General features: G+C 37.5%; 1 protein-coding gene across 1 annotated transcript in view; it reads left to right on the top strand.

The window, feature by feature from the left end:
- Window positions 1-17,520, top strand: part of ARNT (aryl hydrocarbon receptor nuclear translocator) — a 67,618-nt gene that overhangs the window by 12,483 nt on the left and 37,615 nt on the right. The window contains exons 2-3 of the mRNA XM_055312313.1: window positions 6,373-6,484; window positions 12,177-12,221. Coding sequence (XP_055168288.1) covers window positions 6,373-6,484; window positions 12,177-12,221 — 157 coding nt within the window. The remainder of the gene's footprint in view (window positions 1-6,372; window positions 6,485-12,176; window positions 12,222-17,520) is intronic.

Raw genomic sequence — 17,520 nt, 5'->3', positions numbered from 1 at the left:
GTTTTTTTTTTTTTTTTTTTTTTAAGATTTTATTTATTTATTTATGAGAGGCAGAGACACAGGCAGAGGGAGAAACAGGCTCCATGCAGGGAGCCCGACGTGGGACTCATCCAAAGTCTCCGGGATCAGGCCCTGGGCTGAAGGTGGTGCCAAACTGCTGAGCCACCTGGGCTGTCCTCATTGTAGTTTTGATATGCATTTCTTTAATGATTAGTGATAGTGGAGCATCTTCTTATATGCTTGTTGGCTGTTTGTGTATTTTCTTTAAAGAACACTAATGTCAAGTTAATTTGAATATTTGTAGATCGGTTCACTTCTCATGTTTATTGTGTTTTAGGGGTATCTTTTAGCTCTATTTCTTTTCCACAGATTTATTTCTCTTTTAAATTTATTCTCATCACATATATGTGTGTATGTGTGTGTGTGTGTATACATATTTTAAAGATTTTATTTATTCATGAGAGAGATAGAGAGAGAGGCAGAGACACAGGCAGCTCCGTGTGGGGAGCCTGATCTGGAACTGGATCCTAGGACCCCAGGATCATGACCTGAGCCAAAGGCAGATGCTCAACCACTGAGCCACCCAGGTGCCCCTAGGTTAGGTGCAATTTATTGTAAATATAATTTGGATGTAGATTTTAGGAATAATAAATAAAACATTAAAAGCATATCCAAAGTGGCTCATATTTTAGACATTGAGCATATGATGAATTATTGTTCCCAAGCTTTCTTTTTGAACATTTTATTATTTAGTTAAAATTTTTTATAAATATATTTATTTATTTACTTGAGAGAGAAAGGGAGAGCACGAGTCAGGGGAAGGGCAGAGGGAGAGCAAATATCTTAAACAGACTCCACCCTAAGCACTGAACTCAATGTAGTGCTTGATCATACAACCCCTGAGATTACGACCTAAGCTGAAATCAAGAGTTGGACAGATACTTAACTGACTGAGCCACCCAGGTGTCCCTTTCCAACTTGGAATGTTTCCATTATGACCCCTGTTTTCCTCAGTTGTGTGTTTTCAGTGACTTAGTTTTGTGTTATTTTTCCTCTGTTTCAGGAAAGTAGCTTTTCTTTAAATCTGGGAGATTATGTTGACTGACTAAAAATATGTTATATTTACTATTTTTCTGTAATTTTGGTCAAATTGTGATTTTAGTAGAAGGTACCTAATTTCAGTGCAATAAGAACACTCCTTAACTACGCTACCCTAAGTTCTTCCACTTGAAAGGAACTAATATTAGTGATTCAAATCCAAAGTATATTAAAAGAGTATAGATCATTATTGTATTAGTTTCCCAGGCCTGCTGTGTCAAATTAACAAATGAGGGGGTTTACAACAACAATCATTTATTTTTTCACGGTTCTGGAGGATCAGAATCTGAAGTGAAGATGTTAGTAGCGTTGGTTCCTTCTGGAGGCTCTAAGGGAGAAATGTCTCCCTCTTTTTTAGTTCCTGGACATGTCTCTGTATCCATTGTGTCTCTCCTTCCTCTCATGGAGAAAGCATTTGGGGTGCCTGGGTGGCACAGTGGGTTGAGTGTCTGACTCTTGATTTCTGCCCAAGTCCTGATTTCAGTTGAGATCAGGTGCTGAGTGCTAGTTTGCTTGAGACTTGAGATTTTCTCTTCCTCTCCCTTTTTCCCTCCTCCTTGCCTGCAGGTGCCTGTGCTCTCACTCTTTCTTTCTCTCTCTCAGATTTTAAAAGACAAAACAAAACAGACCAACCATTGGATTTATAACCCTCTCTAACCCATTATGACCTCAGTCTTAGCTAATTAAATCTTCAGTTGACCCTATTTTGAAATAAGATGACATTCTGAGGTTCTATGTGGACATGCATCTTTATATTATTCAATCTACTGCAGTTATGGAGGTTATTTCAGGAACTCAAAGATGTTTCAACCTGAGAAAACTTGTAATTCACGTTATTAACAAATTAAAAGAAAAATATAATTGTATTAAATGCTTTACAAAAGTATTTGTTTCAGATTTTAAAAAGTACATTCCTGGGATCCCTGGGTGGCGCAGCGGTTTGGTGCCTGCCTTTGGCCCAGGGCGCGATCCTGGAGACCCGGGATCGAATCCCACGTCGGGCTCCCGGTGCATGGAGCCTGCTTCTCCCTCTGCCTGTGTCTCTGCCCCTCTCTCTCTCTGTGTGACTATCATAAATAAAAAAAAAAATTAAAAAAAAATATTAAAAAAAAATAAATAAAAAGTACATTCCTGATTTTAAAAAATCTGTTAAATCAATAGAATTAAAACCCCAAATTAAGTCTAGTGAAAATGATAACTCAGAGATATCCATGTTCATTTTGGAGATTCTCTAGATGAAAGTGGCTTAACCTGTTTTAGGACATGGACCTCTTTGTTGGTAATTTTTTTTTTAAGATTTTATTTATTTATTCATGAGAGACACAGAGAGAGAGGCAGAGACCTAGGCAGAAGGAGAAGAAGCAGGCTCCCCAAGAGGAGCCTGATGTGGGACTAGATCCCAGGACCTGGGGATCATGCCCTGAGCCAAAGGCAGACGCTCAACCACTGAATCACCCATGTGTCCCTGGTGACAACTGTTGAACCCTTCTTCAACTTCATTGGGTCATTGTGGGAATAAATGAGAGGCACACGGTGAGGGCTTAAAAAACAAACAAACAAAAAAAACAACCCATTAGGTCGTACTATCGGTACACTGATTTTATACTAAGAAAATTCAATAAACTACTGCTTTTATATAAGACAAATTAGTAAAGTTATTTGGGTATAATATAAATATATTGCAATCAGTAGTTTTCTTTTATTCTAGCAATAACTAGTTAGAAGTTGAAATGGAAAAGTGATTTCATTTACAATATTAATGAGCATAAAATACCTAAAAATAATTAGAGCAAGAAGTATGTAAGACTTATGTGAATAATAAAATTTTATTAAAGGACATTAGGAAAGATATGAACAAATGTAAGATGTACCATATTCCTGGATGAGAAAATGCAATGCCATATTGCTGCTCTTTCAAATTTAACATTAAAATTTAATGTCATTAAATTAATTTCAAGAATTGTTATTAGAACTTTACAGATTTTAAAGTTCAAAAGGAAGATGAAGTATATGACTTTAAAAATGTTTTAAAACTTTAAACTTATTACCTTGAGATAATTTTAGGTTCATTTGCAATTATGAGAAGTAATACAGAGATCCCTTCCCTTAACCCGCTATCTCAATGCTGGTGTCTTGCAAAACTATAGTACACAATATCATGACCATAATATTTACATTATTACAGTCAAGATACTGATTTCTATCATCAAAAGAGCCCCTCCTGGTGCCTCTTTACAGCTATATCAGCTTTCCTTGTACCCTCCCCCCCACTGTCAGGGCAGCTCCTAATCTGTTCTCTATCTCTATAATTTTGTCATCTTAAGAATGTTTCTATAAATGGAATCATTTAATACACAACCTTTTGCAGTTGGCTTTCTTCACCTTGTGATTCTCTGGAGATTCATCCAGTTGTTGTATCTAGTAATAATAATACTTTATTCCTTTTGTTGCTGAGTAATATTCAGTGATAATGGGTATATATCACAGTTCACCTATTGAAGGACATTTGGATTTTCTTTTCTTCAGCTTTTGCCTATTACGAATGAAAAAGTGCTATAAAAATTTGTGTACAGGGTTGTGTGTTGACATGTCTTCATTTTTTGGGATAAACACCCATCAGTGCAGTGCTAGATTGTATGTTAGTGACATGTTTAGTTGTGGTATTTTAAAGATTTTATTTATTAGAGAGCATGAGTGGGAGAGGGAAGGGCAGAGAGGGAGAAGCAGACTCCCCTCTAAGTACAGAGTAGGACGTGGGTCTTTATCCCAGGATGACCTGGGCTTAAGTAAGGTGCTTAACTGACTGACCCATCCGATCATCCCAATTTTTTTTTTTTAAGATTTTATTTATTTATTCATGAGAGATACAGAGAGAGAGAGAGAGGCTGAGACACAGGCAGAGGAAGAAGCAGGCTCCATGCAGGGAGCCCAATGTGGGACTCGATCCACGGATGCCAGGATCATGCCCTGAGCTGAAGGCAGGTGCTAAACCACTGAGCCACCCAGGGATCCCTGCATCCCAAGTTTTTTAAAAAAAACTTCCAAGCTATTTTCTGAAGTGGCTGCTCTGTATTACATCTACCAGCAATGTATAAGTGATCTACTTTTTCTGTATCCTTCCCAACATTTGGTATTGGTTTTGGTTTTGGTTTTGTTTGTTTTTATGTTAGCCATTCCGATAGGTATGTAGTACATTTCAGTGTGGCTTCAATTTGCATTTCCCTCACTGGCTAATGATGTTGACTATCATTTTATATGCTTATTTTATGCTCATTTTACCACTTTAAGTGTTAACATTTTACCTCCTTTTGGTATCTGCATTTGTTAATTTAATTGTTTTAAATATTTCCTCTATAAACATCCAGAACCATAGCAGATAGTGTTGTATTTTTGTTTCAACCACCAAACATAATTTAGAAAACTCCAGAGGAAAAGAAAAGGCTCTGAATTTTACCCATATTTTTGCAAACTGTATTCTTTTTTTTTTTTTTTTAAAGATTTCATTTATATATTCATGAGAGAGACACAGAGAGAGGCAGAGACATAGGCAGAGGGAGAAGCAGGCTCCCTGCAGGGAGCCCCATGTAGGGCTTGATTCTGGGACCCCAGGATCACCCTCCCAGTCAAAGGCAGAAACTCAACCACTGAGTCACCCAGGCATCCCAGTTTTTAGAAGTTTAATTGTGACATGTGTTGGAATGGATTTCCTTAGGTTTATCTTTTTTGGTATTTACTCAGTTTCCTGAATCAGGTTACATCTCTTCCCAAATTTGTGACATTTTCGGACATTATTTTTCAGCTTTGCCCTCTTTCTCTTCTTTCTCCCAGGATTTTAATGGGTAATTTCTTGTGTTCTGCCTTCCATTTCACTGATTCTTCTCTTTGTTCTCTCCATCCTGCTGTTGAATCAATCCACTTAAATTTTTATTTGTTATTTTTCAGTTCTAAAATTTCTATTTGATTCTTCTTTATATTGTTTCTTTGTAGAAACTTTTTTTTTCTTTTTGCTTTTCAGTTTGTTTGAACTGTGTTAATAATTGTTGAAGTAGGGATGCCTGGGTGGCTCAGCGGTTTAGCACCTGCCTTCCACCCAGGGTGTGATCCTCGGGTCCCCGGATCGAGTCCCACGTCGGGTTCTCTGCATGGAGCCTGCTTCTCCCTCTGTCTGTGTCTCTGCCTCTCTCTCTGTGTGTCTCTCACGAATAAATAAATAAAATCTTAAAAAAAAATTGTTGAAGCATTTTTTTTGTTGAAGCATTTTTATAGTGACTATTCTTAAAACCTTTGTCCAATAATCTTAACATTTATGTCATATCATTATTTTTATTCAGTTTGAGATCTTCTTGGTTCTTGGTATGATGAGTGATTTTCTTTTTTAAAATTGAAGCTTGGATATTTTTGTATTATGGGATATAGGACCTTATTTAAACCTGTTTTAGCTGGCTTTCACTGACACTACTTTAGAGAAGGAAAGAAGAGTGCTATTTTGTTATTGCTAGGTAGAGTTAGAATTTCAGTTATTTTGAGTTCTTTTCTATTTTTGCTAGATAAATAAAAGGATCTAAATTTTTTTTAAAGAATTTATTTATTTAGTTATTTATGAGAGACACATAGAGGTAGAGACACAGGCAGAGGGAGGAGCAGGCTCTCTGCGGGGGACCTGATGTGGGACCCCTGGGATCATGCCCTGAGCCGAAGGCAGACGCTCAACTGCTGACCCACCCACGCATCCCAAGGATCTAAGTTATATATGTGTTTGTTGGGTGAATAAAATGTATAAATCGATTGTGTGTTGTTTTAGATTAGCATATGTGTCTATCATAAGCTTTTAAAAATGAAGTTGCAAATAGAATACAGTACTCCTTCTTCCTAACTCTGTGAAGTTGGAGGGAACTGAATATAGGGAATGTATGCTTTCACCTGTGTAAGAATTCCAGAAAAGCAATCTGCGTATGGGTTTTCTAGCAAACTACTGAGATTTCATCCATACCTTGACTAGCTAACTTAATGATGATAAGAAGGACTATTTTTTTTAATATCTTATTTATTCATTCATGAGAGACAAAGAGGCAGAGACATAGGCAGAGGGAGAAGCAAGCACCCTGAGAGAGGCAGAGACATAGGCAGATGGAGAAGCAAGCACCCCACCTGATGTGGAACTCGATTCCAGGACCCTGGGATCACAACCTGAGCCAAAGGCAGATGCTTAACTACTGAGCTACCCAGGTGACGGACTATCTTTATTAAATGTATATTTCCATTTTTCTGTCATAGAAATGACATCAGATGTACCGTCATTGGGTCCAGCCATTGCCGCAGGAAACCCTGCAGCTGGGATTCAAGGTGGAGGAGCCATTGTTCACAGGGCTATTAAGCGGCGTCCAGGGTAAGTTTGGGTATCATGTGTCATATGTGCCTCTCTTATAAACCAGCCTGATTCAGTTAGTGGCTGAATCCTCTTTGCTATGCCTAACCCTTTCATTTCAACTGGTTACTAACTGCACTGCTGTCAGATACTGCTCTTTAGTTCCTGGAATTTTTTCCTTTTTACAGAATTAATGTTTTATCTAAGTTTCTTATATGCAGGTTTTTTTTAAAAAATATTTTTAAATTAAGATTATTCCTTTAATTACTATGTAGTTAATGCACAGTATTTTATTAGTTTCAGGTATACAGTATATTGATTCAGCAATTCTACATATCATTACTCAGGTGTTCATCTAGACAAGTGTGCCCTTTCACCTAGTTCACCCACCTCCCCACCTTCCCTCTGATGTACTTTACTTTAAATGAGTACATTTAAAGTACTTTTTATATGTACTCTTTTTTTCAATAAGAGTGTTTCTTATATGAAGCATTGACTTTAGAATACATGGTTCTAAAAGATATATGTAAAACCTTCCCTCCAAGTAAAATAGAATACGCATTTCCTTTGAGTAAACACAGAAGAATCCTCTGGTGAAGTCACATAAAAAGAGGTATACCAAATACTGCAAATTTAAGAAGACTAAAATCACACCAAGTGTATTTTCCAAATACAGTGGTACAAAACTAAAGATCAACAATAAAGCTGGAAAATGTGCAATGTAAATGAAAATATTTATTATGTAAAAATTAACACATTGCACAAGCAGTGGGTCAAATAAGAAATCAAACAGCAAATCAAAATATGCCTCAGAATAGCAGAAAAAGAAAACACAGTATTCCAAAACCTGTGGGATGCAGTGAAAACAGATGTTAGAGTGAAACTTATGCTGTAAATGCTTATATTAAGAAACTCAAATAAGGTGACATTATACCACAGAGGGCTAGAAAATGAAGAAACAACTAAAATTTAATGAAGGAATACAAAAATCAGAAATAAATAAGATAGGGATCCCTAGGTGGCGCAGTGGTTTGGCGCCTGCCTTTGGCCCAGGGCGTGATCCTGGAGACCCGGGATCGAATCCCACATCGGGCTCCCGGTGCATGGAGCCTGCTTCTTCCTCTGCCTATGTCTCTGCCTCTCTCTCTCTCTCTCTCTCTCTCTCTCTCTCTCTGTGACTATCATAAATAAATAAAAATTAAAAAGATAAAAAAAAGAAATAAGATAGAGATCAGAATAAACAATAACATAACATTGAAAGTAATGATTAAGTTTTTCCAAAAACATAAACAAAATTGGGGACGCCTAGGTGGCTCAGCGGTTGAGCTTCTGCCTTTGGCTCAGAGTGTGATCCTGGAATTCCGGGATCAAGTACCACATTGGGCTCCCTATGAGGAGCCTGCTTCTCCTTCTGCCTATGTTTCTGCCTTCTCTCTCTGTGTCTCATGAATAAACCAATAAAATATTTAAAAAATAAATAAAATTGGCAATGCTTTAACCACATTAATTGAATTTAAATACAATTTTTAAAATGCAAAAATAAAATAAAATCTCCCAGCACAGAAACACTCCAGGCAGAAGGCTTCATTGGTGAACCCCACCAAAAATTTAAAAATAATAATAATGAGTTTTTATCAGAATCTTGCAGATAATGAAACGGATCACATTCACAGTTATTCCATGAAACCATTCCATCAGTTATTTATTTCATGAGGCCAGTACCACTCAGATACCGAAGCAGGACTAAAACAATAAAAGAATGTAGAAGTCTACTTTGTATTGCTATTCCAACTTTCTTTTGACATTTATTTGCATGATGTTCTCCATCATCTCACTTTTCTTTTTTTTTTTTTTCCCCATCATCTCACTTTTCAATCTGCAGGTATCTTTAGGTCTAAAATGAGTTTCTTGTAGGCAGCATATAGATCTTGTTTGTTTGTTTTTTTTTTTAATCCATTCTCACACCCTTTATCTTTTGATTGGAGTGTTTGAGCCATTTTCATTCAAAGTAATCATTGATAGATAGGTATTTATAACCATTTTATTACTTGTCCTGTTGTTTCTGGAGATTTTTTCTGATCTTTTCTTGTCTTTGGTTTCTTGTTTGCACTCAGAGTCACTTTAATGTTTCTTGCAGGCCTGGTTTAGTGGTCACAAACTCCCCTAGTTTTTGTTTGGGAAAGCCTTTATCTCTCCTCTTCTGAATGATGGCCTTGATGGATAGAGTATTTTTGGCTGCAGATTTTCTCATTCTACACTTTGAATATTTCATGCCACTCTCTTCTGGCTTGCCAAGTTTCTGTTGAGAAATTTCCATTAGTCTTATGGGTTTTCCTTTGTAAGTTAAGGACTAACTTTTCTTAAATGATTTATTTATTTATATGTGGGGGGTGGGATGGGGTGGGGGGTTAGTGCATGCATGTGTGGGGAGGGACAGAGGGAGAGAATCTTTATTTTTATTTTTTTATTTTTTTGAGGGGGAGAATCTTTTCCCAGTGAGCTCAGAGCCTAATTCAGGGCTCTATCCCATGACCCATGAAGATCATGGCTTGAGCTGAAACTAAGAGTTGGATGCCTAAGCAACTGTGCCCCAAGTAAATAAATGAATCTTTAAAAAGAAAAAAAAATAATAAAAGAGGCTTGGGAGAATGGATAGTATTTTTTTGGTGTTAAATTTCTCTTAAAAATTGTTTAGCTAAGGGGCACCTGGATGGCTCAGTTGGTTGAGTGTCCGACTTGGTTTCATCTTGGGTTGTGATCTCCAGATTATGAGATGGAGCCCTGCGTTGGTCTCTGTGCTGGGCCTGGAGCCTGCTTAAGATGCTGTCTCTCCCTCTGTCCCTTCCCCCCACTTGCACATGCACACTTGCTTTCTCTCTGTCAAAAAAAATTTTTTTTTTATAATTTTTTTTATTTATTTATTATAGTCACAGAGAGAGAAAGGCAGAGACATAGGCAGAGGGAGAAGCAGGCTCCATGCACCGGGAGCCTGATGTGGGATTCGATCCCGGGTCTCCAGGATCGCGCCCCGGGCCAAAGGCAGGCGCCCAACCGCTGCGCCACCTAGGGATCCCCCAAAAAAATTTTTTTTTAAATCTAATATAGCTAGTCTTTAAGTTTCACCTGCTAATAGTAATGCAAGTCATCCTTGGAGTTAGGGTAACATGAGTAGCATATTAAGACTTACTATGTCTCCAGGAGTTTTACATTAACTCATTGAATAACAACTTACTCAAGGTTCTAAAGGGAGTAAGTGGAAGATATTTGATATGAATCTTGGGAGGTTAGTTTTAGAGTTCACGCTCTTAAACACAATGTTATGGTTATGTATAATAGCAAACAATTAGAAGCACTATAAATATCAAAATTAGGGGATTAGTTGAGTAAATTTTAGTATATTTGAAATGGAATACTGTACAGTTATTGGAGGTAACATGTATCAGTAGAGAAAAATATTCACAGTATGTTGGGACATTACAGTTTATGTAACATATTACTCTGTCAGAAGGAAATATGTAACATGTGCCTAGAAAAACTGAAAGGATACTCCTCAGATTTCTAGATGATGAGATTATGGGAGACTTGTTTTTATTTTCAGATTTTCTGAAATGAATGTCTATTATTGGTAATCAATTAAAGAAGAAATATACATTTATTTATTTATTTATTTTTTCATTCTTTTAAATAAAGATTGGAAAATAGAAAGAATAGAAATTATCCTACTACCCTGTCATTTCAAATCAGTTTTTTAGTATAGTTTCTTCATTCTTTATATGTAGATCTTTTAGTAGTTGGAATCTATAATTAGATAGTTTTATATAGCCTCGTCTTTTCACCTAATTGTATGTAACCTTTTTTCATTACTGTTATTTTATAGAAATATGATTTTTAAGTTACACAAAGGGATGTACTCAGTTCCTTTTTGGGAAATTTAAGTTATTTTGAAGTTTTTGCTAGTATATGTAATGCTCTGTGAACATCTTTGTATATAATTTTTTTTTTATCTCTTTTGAGTTATTTCCTTAAGGTAGATTTTTAGAAATGGAGTTATTGGGTAGATTTTGACAGGTAATTAGGGGGCTACAGGGAGGAAGAGGAAGGAACACTTTCAGGATTGACACTGTATATGTCATGTATAACCAACCCATCTAGAGACTCATAATGTGGGGTTAGGGTGGTAATATAGAGTATAGAGATTAATAATAATAATAATAACCTGCATCCCACAGGTTTTGGAATACTGTGTTTTCTTTTTCTGCTGTTCTGAGGCCTACCTTATTACTTATAATCTTCCCTAATCCCTTGAAATGAAAGTCACTGTTGTTTTTTTTTTTTTTAAAGATTTTTTATTTATTCATGACAGACACAGAGAGAGAGAGGCAGAGGGAGAAGCAGGCCCCATGCAGGGAGCCCGACATGGGACTCGATCCCGGGTCTCCAGGATCACACCCCGGGCCGAAGGCAGCACTAAATCGCTGAGCCACCGGGGCTGCCCATCACTGTTGCTTTTACTAAATGCCTTATAGCATATTGCTTGTGCTTCTCACATGGCACTTTTCCATTCTATTTTTTTTAATTTTTTATTTATTTATGATAGTCACACACACACACACAGAGAGAGAGAGAGAGAGGCAGAGACATAGGCAGAGGGAGAAGCAGGCTCCGTACACCGGGAGCCCGACGTGGGATTCGATCCGGGGTCTCCAGGATCACGCCCTGGGCCAAAGGCAGGCGCCAAACCGCTGCGCCACCCAGGGATCCCGGCACTTTTCTATTCTTGTTTTATATTTGTATTTGTCTAGGTAGAAGGTCCCTTGACGGCAAGTCTCTTGTTTTCCTCTCTCTAGTATGTATTACATGTTTCTTAGATGTGTGATGGAAAAAAGCATTAATTAATAACCTTCTGAGATCTTAAATTGCTTCTGTATATAACATCACTGTTTTGGAATGTTTCAGAAAGCCAGTAACATAGCTTAGACTATAGAAATGAAAGGTGGGGGATCCCTGGGTGGCTCAGCGGTTTGGCGCCTGCCTTCGGCCCAGGGCATGATCCCAGAGTCCTGGGATCGAGTCCCGCGTCGGGCTCCCTGCACGGAGCCTGCTTCTCCCTCTGCCTGTGTCTCTGCCAGTCTCTCTCTCTCATGAATAAATAAATAAAATCTTTAAAAAAAAAAAAAAAAGAAATGAAAGGTGGACCTGAATTATTATTTTTTTAAGATTTTATTTATTTATTCATGAGAGACACAGAGAGAGAGAGGCAGAGACACAGGCAGAGGGAGAAGCAGGCTCCATGCAGGGAGCCCGATGCGGTACTTGCTCTCTGGTCTCCAGCATCATGCCCTGGACTGAAGGCAAACACTTAACCGCTGAGCCATTCAGGTGTCCCAGACCTGAGTTATTCATATTAATTTTTTATTTTCACTTTTGAGTGGATTCCTGTTCCTTTGATAGAGGTTGTACTCTAGTGTAAAACTTTGGCAAAAGTGGAGAGTGCCAACTTAGGAAAATAGAAGGCAGCAGCAGGTAGGTACTCTTTTGATTGCCTAGTTGGATACAAGGAGGAAATCACATAGCTTTGACTTCTGTGTCTACTTCCTCTTTTCCTTCTTCCATTTGGGTGGATGTTCAGATAGCTTGTGGGTTGAGAAATATTAATTTCTTAATTTTCTGTATTGTCAGTGGGCTTATAATATTTATTGTTGGTTTTACCCAGGTTGGATTTTGATGATGATGGAGAAGGGAACAGTAAATTTTTGAGGTAAGATTTTTAAAAATTTTCTTAGGTTTCTGATATTAAAGATTAGTTCATAATCTTTATATTTCTGACTTGTAATATTTTTGTCCTTAGGCCTAAGGCAAGTTCTTTATCCTAAAACTAAAGTTTCCTATTGTGTTATACCTTATAACATTTTCAAGCATTTTTTAAATGGATCCAGAGGAAGGAGCTCAGTGAAGAGAGGGCAGAGAATTTCCAAGACCCTCTGTTTTAGTTTTCTATTGCTGTGTGGTTTAAAAACAACAATGATATATTATTTCTCACAATGTTGTGGGTTGGCTGGATGGTTATTCTGTTTTCTTTGTGGTCTTATCTTTAAGAATGTCAGACTGAGTTTCTTTACATGCCAATGGCTACAGTGTGAAGGGCAAGTCTCAGTCTAAGTGCTTATCAAGCCTCTGCTTTGTATTGACATTTGCTGGTGTTCCTTTGGCGAAAGCAAATCTTATGTTCAAGTCCTGAGTCAGTGTGTTAGGAAGCCAAGGTGTAATTCATTGCGGGGGGAGGGGGACATTAATGTACCTTTCATATTTTCTGATGCCCATTGATTCTTTCAGAGCAGGAATTAGAATTTGTATCCTTAAATAATGAATCTTCTGGAGCACTGAAAATGGACTTTTCGATATATTGTTGGAGGAGTTCTTTCAGAGAAGGGAAATACTTATTCTTGCTGAAGACCAATTATTTGTTTTTTTTTTTAATTTTTATTTTTATTTATGATAGTCACACACACAGAGAGAGAGAGAGAGAGAGAGAGAGAGGCAGAGACATAGGCACAGAGGGAGAAGCAGGCTCCATGCACCGGGAGCCTGACGTGGGATTTGATCCCAGGTCTCCAGGATCGCGCCCTGGGCCAAAGGCAGGCGCTAAACTGCTGCGCCACCCAGGGATCCCAAGGTTTTGTTTTTAAATAAGGAAAGCAGGGCAGCCCCTGTGCCGCAGTGGTTTAGTGCCGCCTGCAGCTCAGGGCGTGATTCTGGAGACCTGGGATCGAGTTCCACGTCGGGCTCTCTGTATGATGCCTGCTTCTCCCTCTGCCTGTGTCTCTGCCTCTCTCTCTCTCTCTCTCTCTCTCTCTCTGTCTCTATGAATAAATAAATAAAATCTTTAGAAAAAAAATAAGGAAAGCAGTAAGAGTCAATTTTAGTATATGTGCTGCCAAAGCGAGCACAAGCAGTAAGAGTCAAAGAAAGGAAGATAACCTTGACTGTAGCTTACCTTTTTTTCTTTCCAAAGTTGAAAATATTACCTAGGTGGGTCTACTTTGTTGAATAACAAATATTTAATCGATAATGGAGCCCTATTAAAAAAAAGCCATTATTTTATTATACGAGTGTCCAGATTTCATTTGTCCTAACAACTAAATCTTAACTGGTAATATATTTTATAAATTTTTAAATATTACAAAGTTACATGTAGTGCAAGTATGTTTTCATTTCACTTCAGACCCTTTCCCCTTAGACAACTACAGTTTCCAGTTTATTGAGTATCCTTCCAGAAATATTCAGTATATATATAAATATATTTAAATGTATATGTGTGGACATACATTCATAATCCTCAGTCTTTGTTTTTGCATAGAGGATATTCATATTGTAAATTGCTTGCCATTGTTTTGTTTTATAATGCTTAAGTTCTGTCAGAGACATCTATTTTTTTCATTTTAGTAATTTTTTTAAAAGATTTTATTTATTCATGAGAGACACAAAGAGAAAGGTAGAGACACATGCAGATGGAGAAGCAGGCTCACACAAGGAGCCCGGACCCCGGGATCATGCCCTGAGTTGAAGGCAGACACTCAACTGTTGAGCCACCCAGGTGTCCCCATTTTAGTAATTTTTATTTAGGCTTATATTTCTTGCTGCTAACTATTTGCTGAATCCTACTAGATATTCTTGAAAACAACTGTAACTTGGCTACCAGAAAGGAATAGTTGCAAAACATTGGAGAAAATAATTCTCCAAGAGGACTTTTGAGACTTATTGAGTAGTAATAAATGTGAAGAGGGGAGGACATTTCAATTTTGGGGGAAGGATCAACTTCTTCAAACAGTTCTGGGAATTATTCCAAAGGAGAATTCCTGATTATAATTGATAGATGCTATTGGTAGAACTGTATTGTGCATTTGAATGTCATAGAGGTAACCACTTGTCTTATTTATATTTCTCAGTTAGCCCTGAGTCATTGTCCTGAGTCATTGTCTCTATTTCCACAAAATCTAGTAGTCACAAACTATATGCAGATCCAGAAAGGTTCATTTGTCCTTTCCCCAACCATAAAAAAAGACTGTCACAATTCATTTTACATAGTGGGTCATTATGTCTGGGAGAGGTATCACTAAATTTCTTTATTTATTTTAAACAATGAGAATTTTCCACTCTGGACAATGAAAGTCTTACTTGCATTGTATAAGTCAGCATTAAATTTCCTTGGTGGATGCTACTCTTTGTTTTTTGTTGTGCTGTTTTAATTTTTATATTTTAATTTTTTGTTTTTATTTTATTTAAATTCAACTTGCCAACATACTGTATATAACACCCAGTGTGGATGCTACTTTTAAAAGTTGTAATTTATTATCTCTTTTCATTGATTTGTTAAAATGTCATTTTGTTATATTTTCCAGACACCTATAAAATCATTTTTAATAATATCAAGCCTTTGAAACTCCAGGTACAATGTCAGAGTTACTAGTATCCACAATACTGCTTCTCAAACTTTAGTGCATATACAGAATCACCTGGGGTTTCTTGTGAAGGTGAAGATTCTAATTCAGTAGGTCTGGGCTGGCTTAGTTGGTAGAGCATGCAACTCTTGAGTGTGGGGGTGAATGCAAGCCCCATGTTTGGCCTAGAGATTACTTAAAAAAAAAATTAAATGTAATTCAGTAGGCCTGAGGTAGGGCCCAAGGTTCTATGCTCTGATTTATTCCTAGGTGATGGTGCTGCTTCCAGCCACTGACTATACTTTGAGTAGTAAGGATCTAGAAGACTCATTCTTGAGATTCAAAGTTAATATGTAAATTATAAGACTCTCTTTTCAGTTCAGGTTACATGTTTTCACTAGGAGTTAGTAGCATCTGATTTAAAGCATATTTTGTGTCCTGGAAACAGACTCTTTGTATTTGAGGTGGAATTCAGTTACTTCTTCATGTTTGCCCATTTTTCTTCTGCTCTCCTGTTATTCTCAAACACTGAATATTCTTGGGGTTGGATTTTTTTTTTTAAGATTTTATTCATTTATTCATGAGAGACCCACAGAGAGAGGCAGAGACATAGGCAGAGGGAAAAGTAGGCTCCATGCAGGGAGCCTGATGTGGGACTCGATCCTGGGACTCCAGGATTAGACCTGAACTAAAGGCAGATGCTTAACTGTTGAGCCACCCAGGAGTCCTATTGGATTAGTTGAGGATTTACATCTGTGAAGGAACAGTATGACTTTTGCCATTAATTTAATAACTGGTTTAACTGCAAATTTTATGAGACTTACCTATCTCCATACAAAAACACTTTCTTCCAAAAGTTGGTAGATCGTTGCTCTATCCTGTGGCAGTGAGAAGAGGAAAATTTAGATCATGCAGAGAATAGTGTTTTTTTTTTTAAAGATTCATTCATTCATTCATTCATTCATTTATTTATTTATTTATTTATTTATTTATTTATTTATTTATTTATTTATGATAGAGAGAGAGAGAGAGAGAGAAAGAGGCAGAGACACAGGAGGAGGGAGAAGCAGGCTCCATGCCGGGAGCCCGACGCGGGACCTGATCCCGGGACTCCAGGATCGCACCCCGGGCCAAAGGCAGGCGCTAAACCGCTGAGCCACCCAAGGATCCCCTTTTTTTTTCTTTTTAAGATTTTATTTATTTATTCATGAGAGACAGAGAGAGAGAGGCAGAGACACAGGCAGAGGGAGAAGCAGGCTCCATGCAGAGAGCCTGCCATGGGACTTAATCCCGGGTCTCCAGGATCACGCCCTGGGCTGAAGGCGGCGCTAAACCACTGAGCCACCTGGGCTGCCAGAGAATAGTGTTTTTAAAGTTAGGTTTTCCTTCCTCAACAAATCCTGTATTTTCTGTATCTAGCAGATATGATCCCAAGTAGAAGTTGTTGGGATGAAGGATTATTTCCTTGATCAGAGAGATAAAGAACATTGTTTAAGTAATAATCTAAAACTATCTCTTAAAAACTTCTGTGCACCAAAGAAAGCAGTGAAAAGATAACCCATGTAATGGAAAAAAATACTTGTAAGTCATGTATCTGATAAGAGGTTAATATCTACAATATATGAAGAATTACAGCAATTCAGCAAAACAAAACAACCTGATTAAAAATGGGCAAATGGGATGCCTGGGTGGCTTAGTGGTTGAGCATCTGCCTTTGGCTGAGAGCGTGATCCCAGAGTCCCCGGATTGAGTCCCACATTGAGCTCCCCGCATGGAGCCTGCTTCTTCTTCTGGCTGTGTCTCTGCCCCTCTCTCTGTGTCTCTCGTGAATAAATAAATAAAATCTTAAAAAAAAATGGGCAAATGACTTGAATACACATTTTTCAAGAGCAGATATGGAGAAGGCCAACAAATATATGAAAAGATGTTCAGCATCGCTAATCATTAGAGAAATGCAAATTGAAATTACAGTGAGATACCTTGTGACATCCATGATCATGGGTACCATCAAAGAAACAGAAAATAAGTGTTGGATAAGGATGTGAAAAGAGGGAACCCTTTTGCACTATTGGCCGGAATGTAAATTGTAATTTAACCACTGTGGAAAACAGTATGGAGATTCTTCAAAAAACTAAAAATAGAATTATTGTAGATTCAGCAGCTGCACTCCTGGTCATAAATATCCAAAACAATTGAAAGCAGGGTCTTAGATATTTGCACACACATGTGCACTGCCCCATTTTCACAATATCCAAGAGGTGGAAGCAACCATTGACAGATGAATACATAAAGAAAATGTGACATATATGTCCAATGGAATATTGTTCAGCCTTAAAAAGGAAGGAAATCCTGGCATATGCTACAACATGTGATGAATGTTGAAGACATTTGACTAAGTAAAATAGGCCAGTCACAAAAAGACTGTATGATCTCACTTATATGAGGTATCTAAAGTAGTCAAAATTAGAGACAAAGTATAGAGATGGTTCCTAGGAGCTGGGAATTGGATTGGGAGCAGGAAGAGGATGTTTAGTGTATATAATGAGTCTCAGTTTTGCAAGATTAGAAAGTTCTATAGATCAGTTGCACAACAATGTTAAGTATAGCACTACTGAATTG

Source organism: Nyctereutes procyonoides, unplaced genomic scaffold (assembly GCF_905146905.1).
Source record: "Nyctereutes procyonoides isolate TBG_1078 unplaced genomic scaffold, NYPRO_anot_genome, whole genome shotgun sequence".
NCBI lineage: Eukaryota > Metazoa > Chordata > Mammalia > Carnivora > Canidae > Nyctereutes > Nyctereutes procyonoides.
Note: the sequence above shows the minus strand (reverse complement) of the source record. Positions and strands in the feature narration are given on the sequence as shown.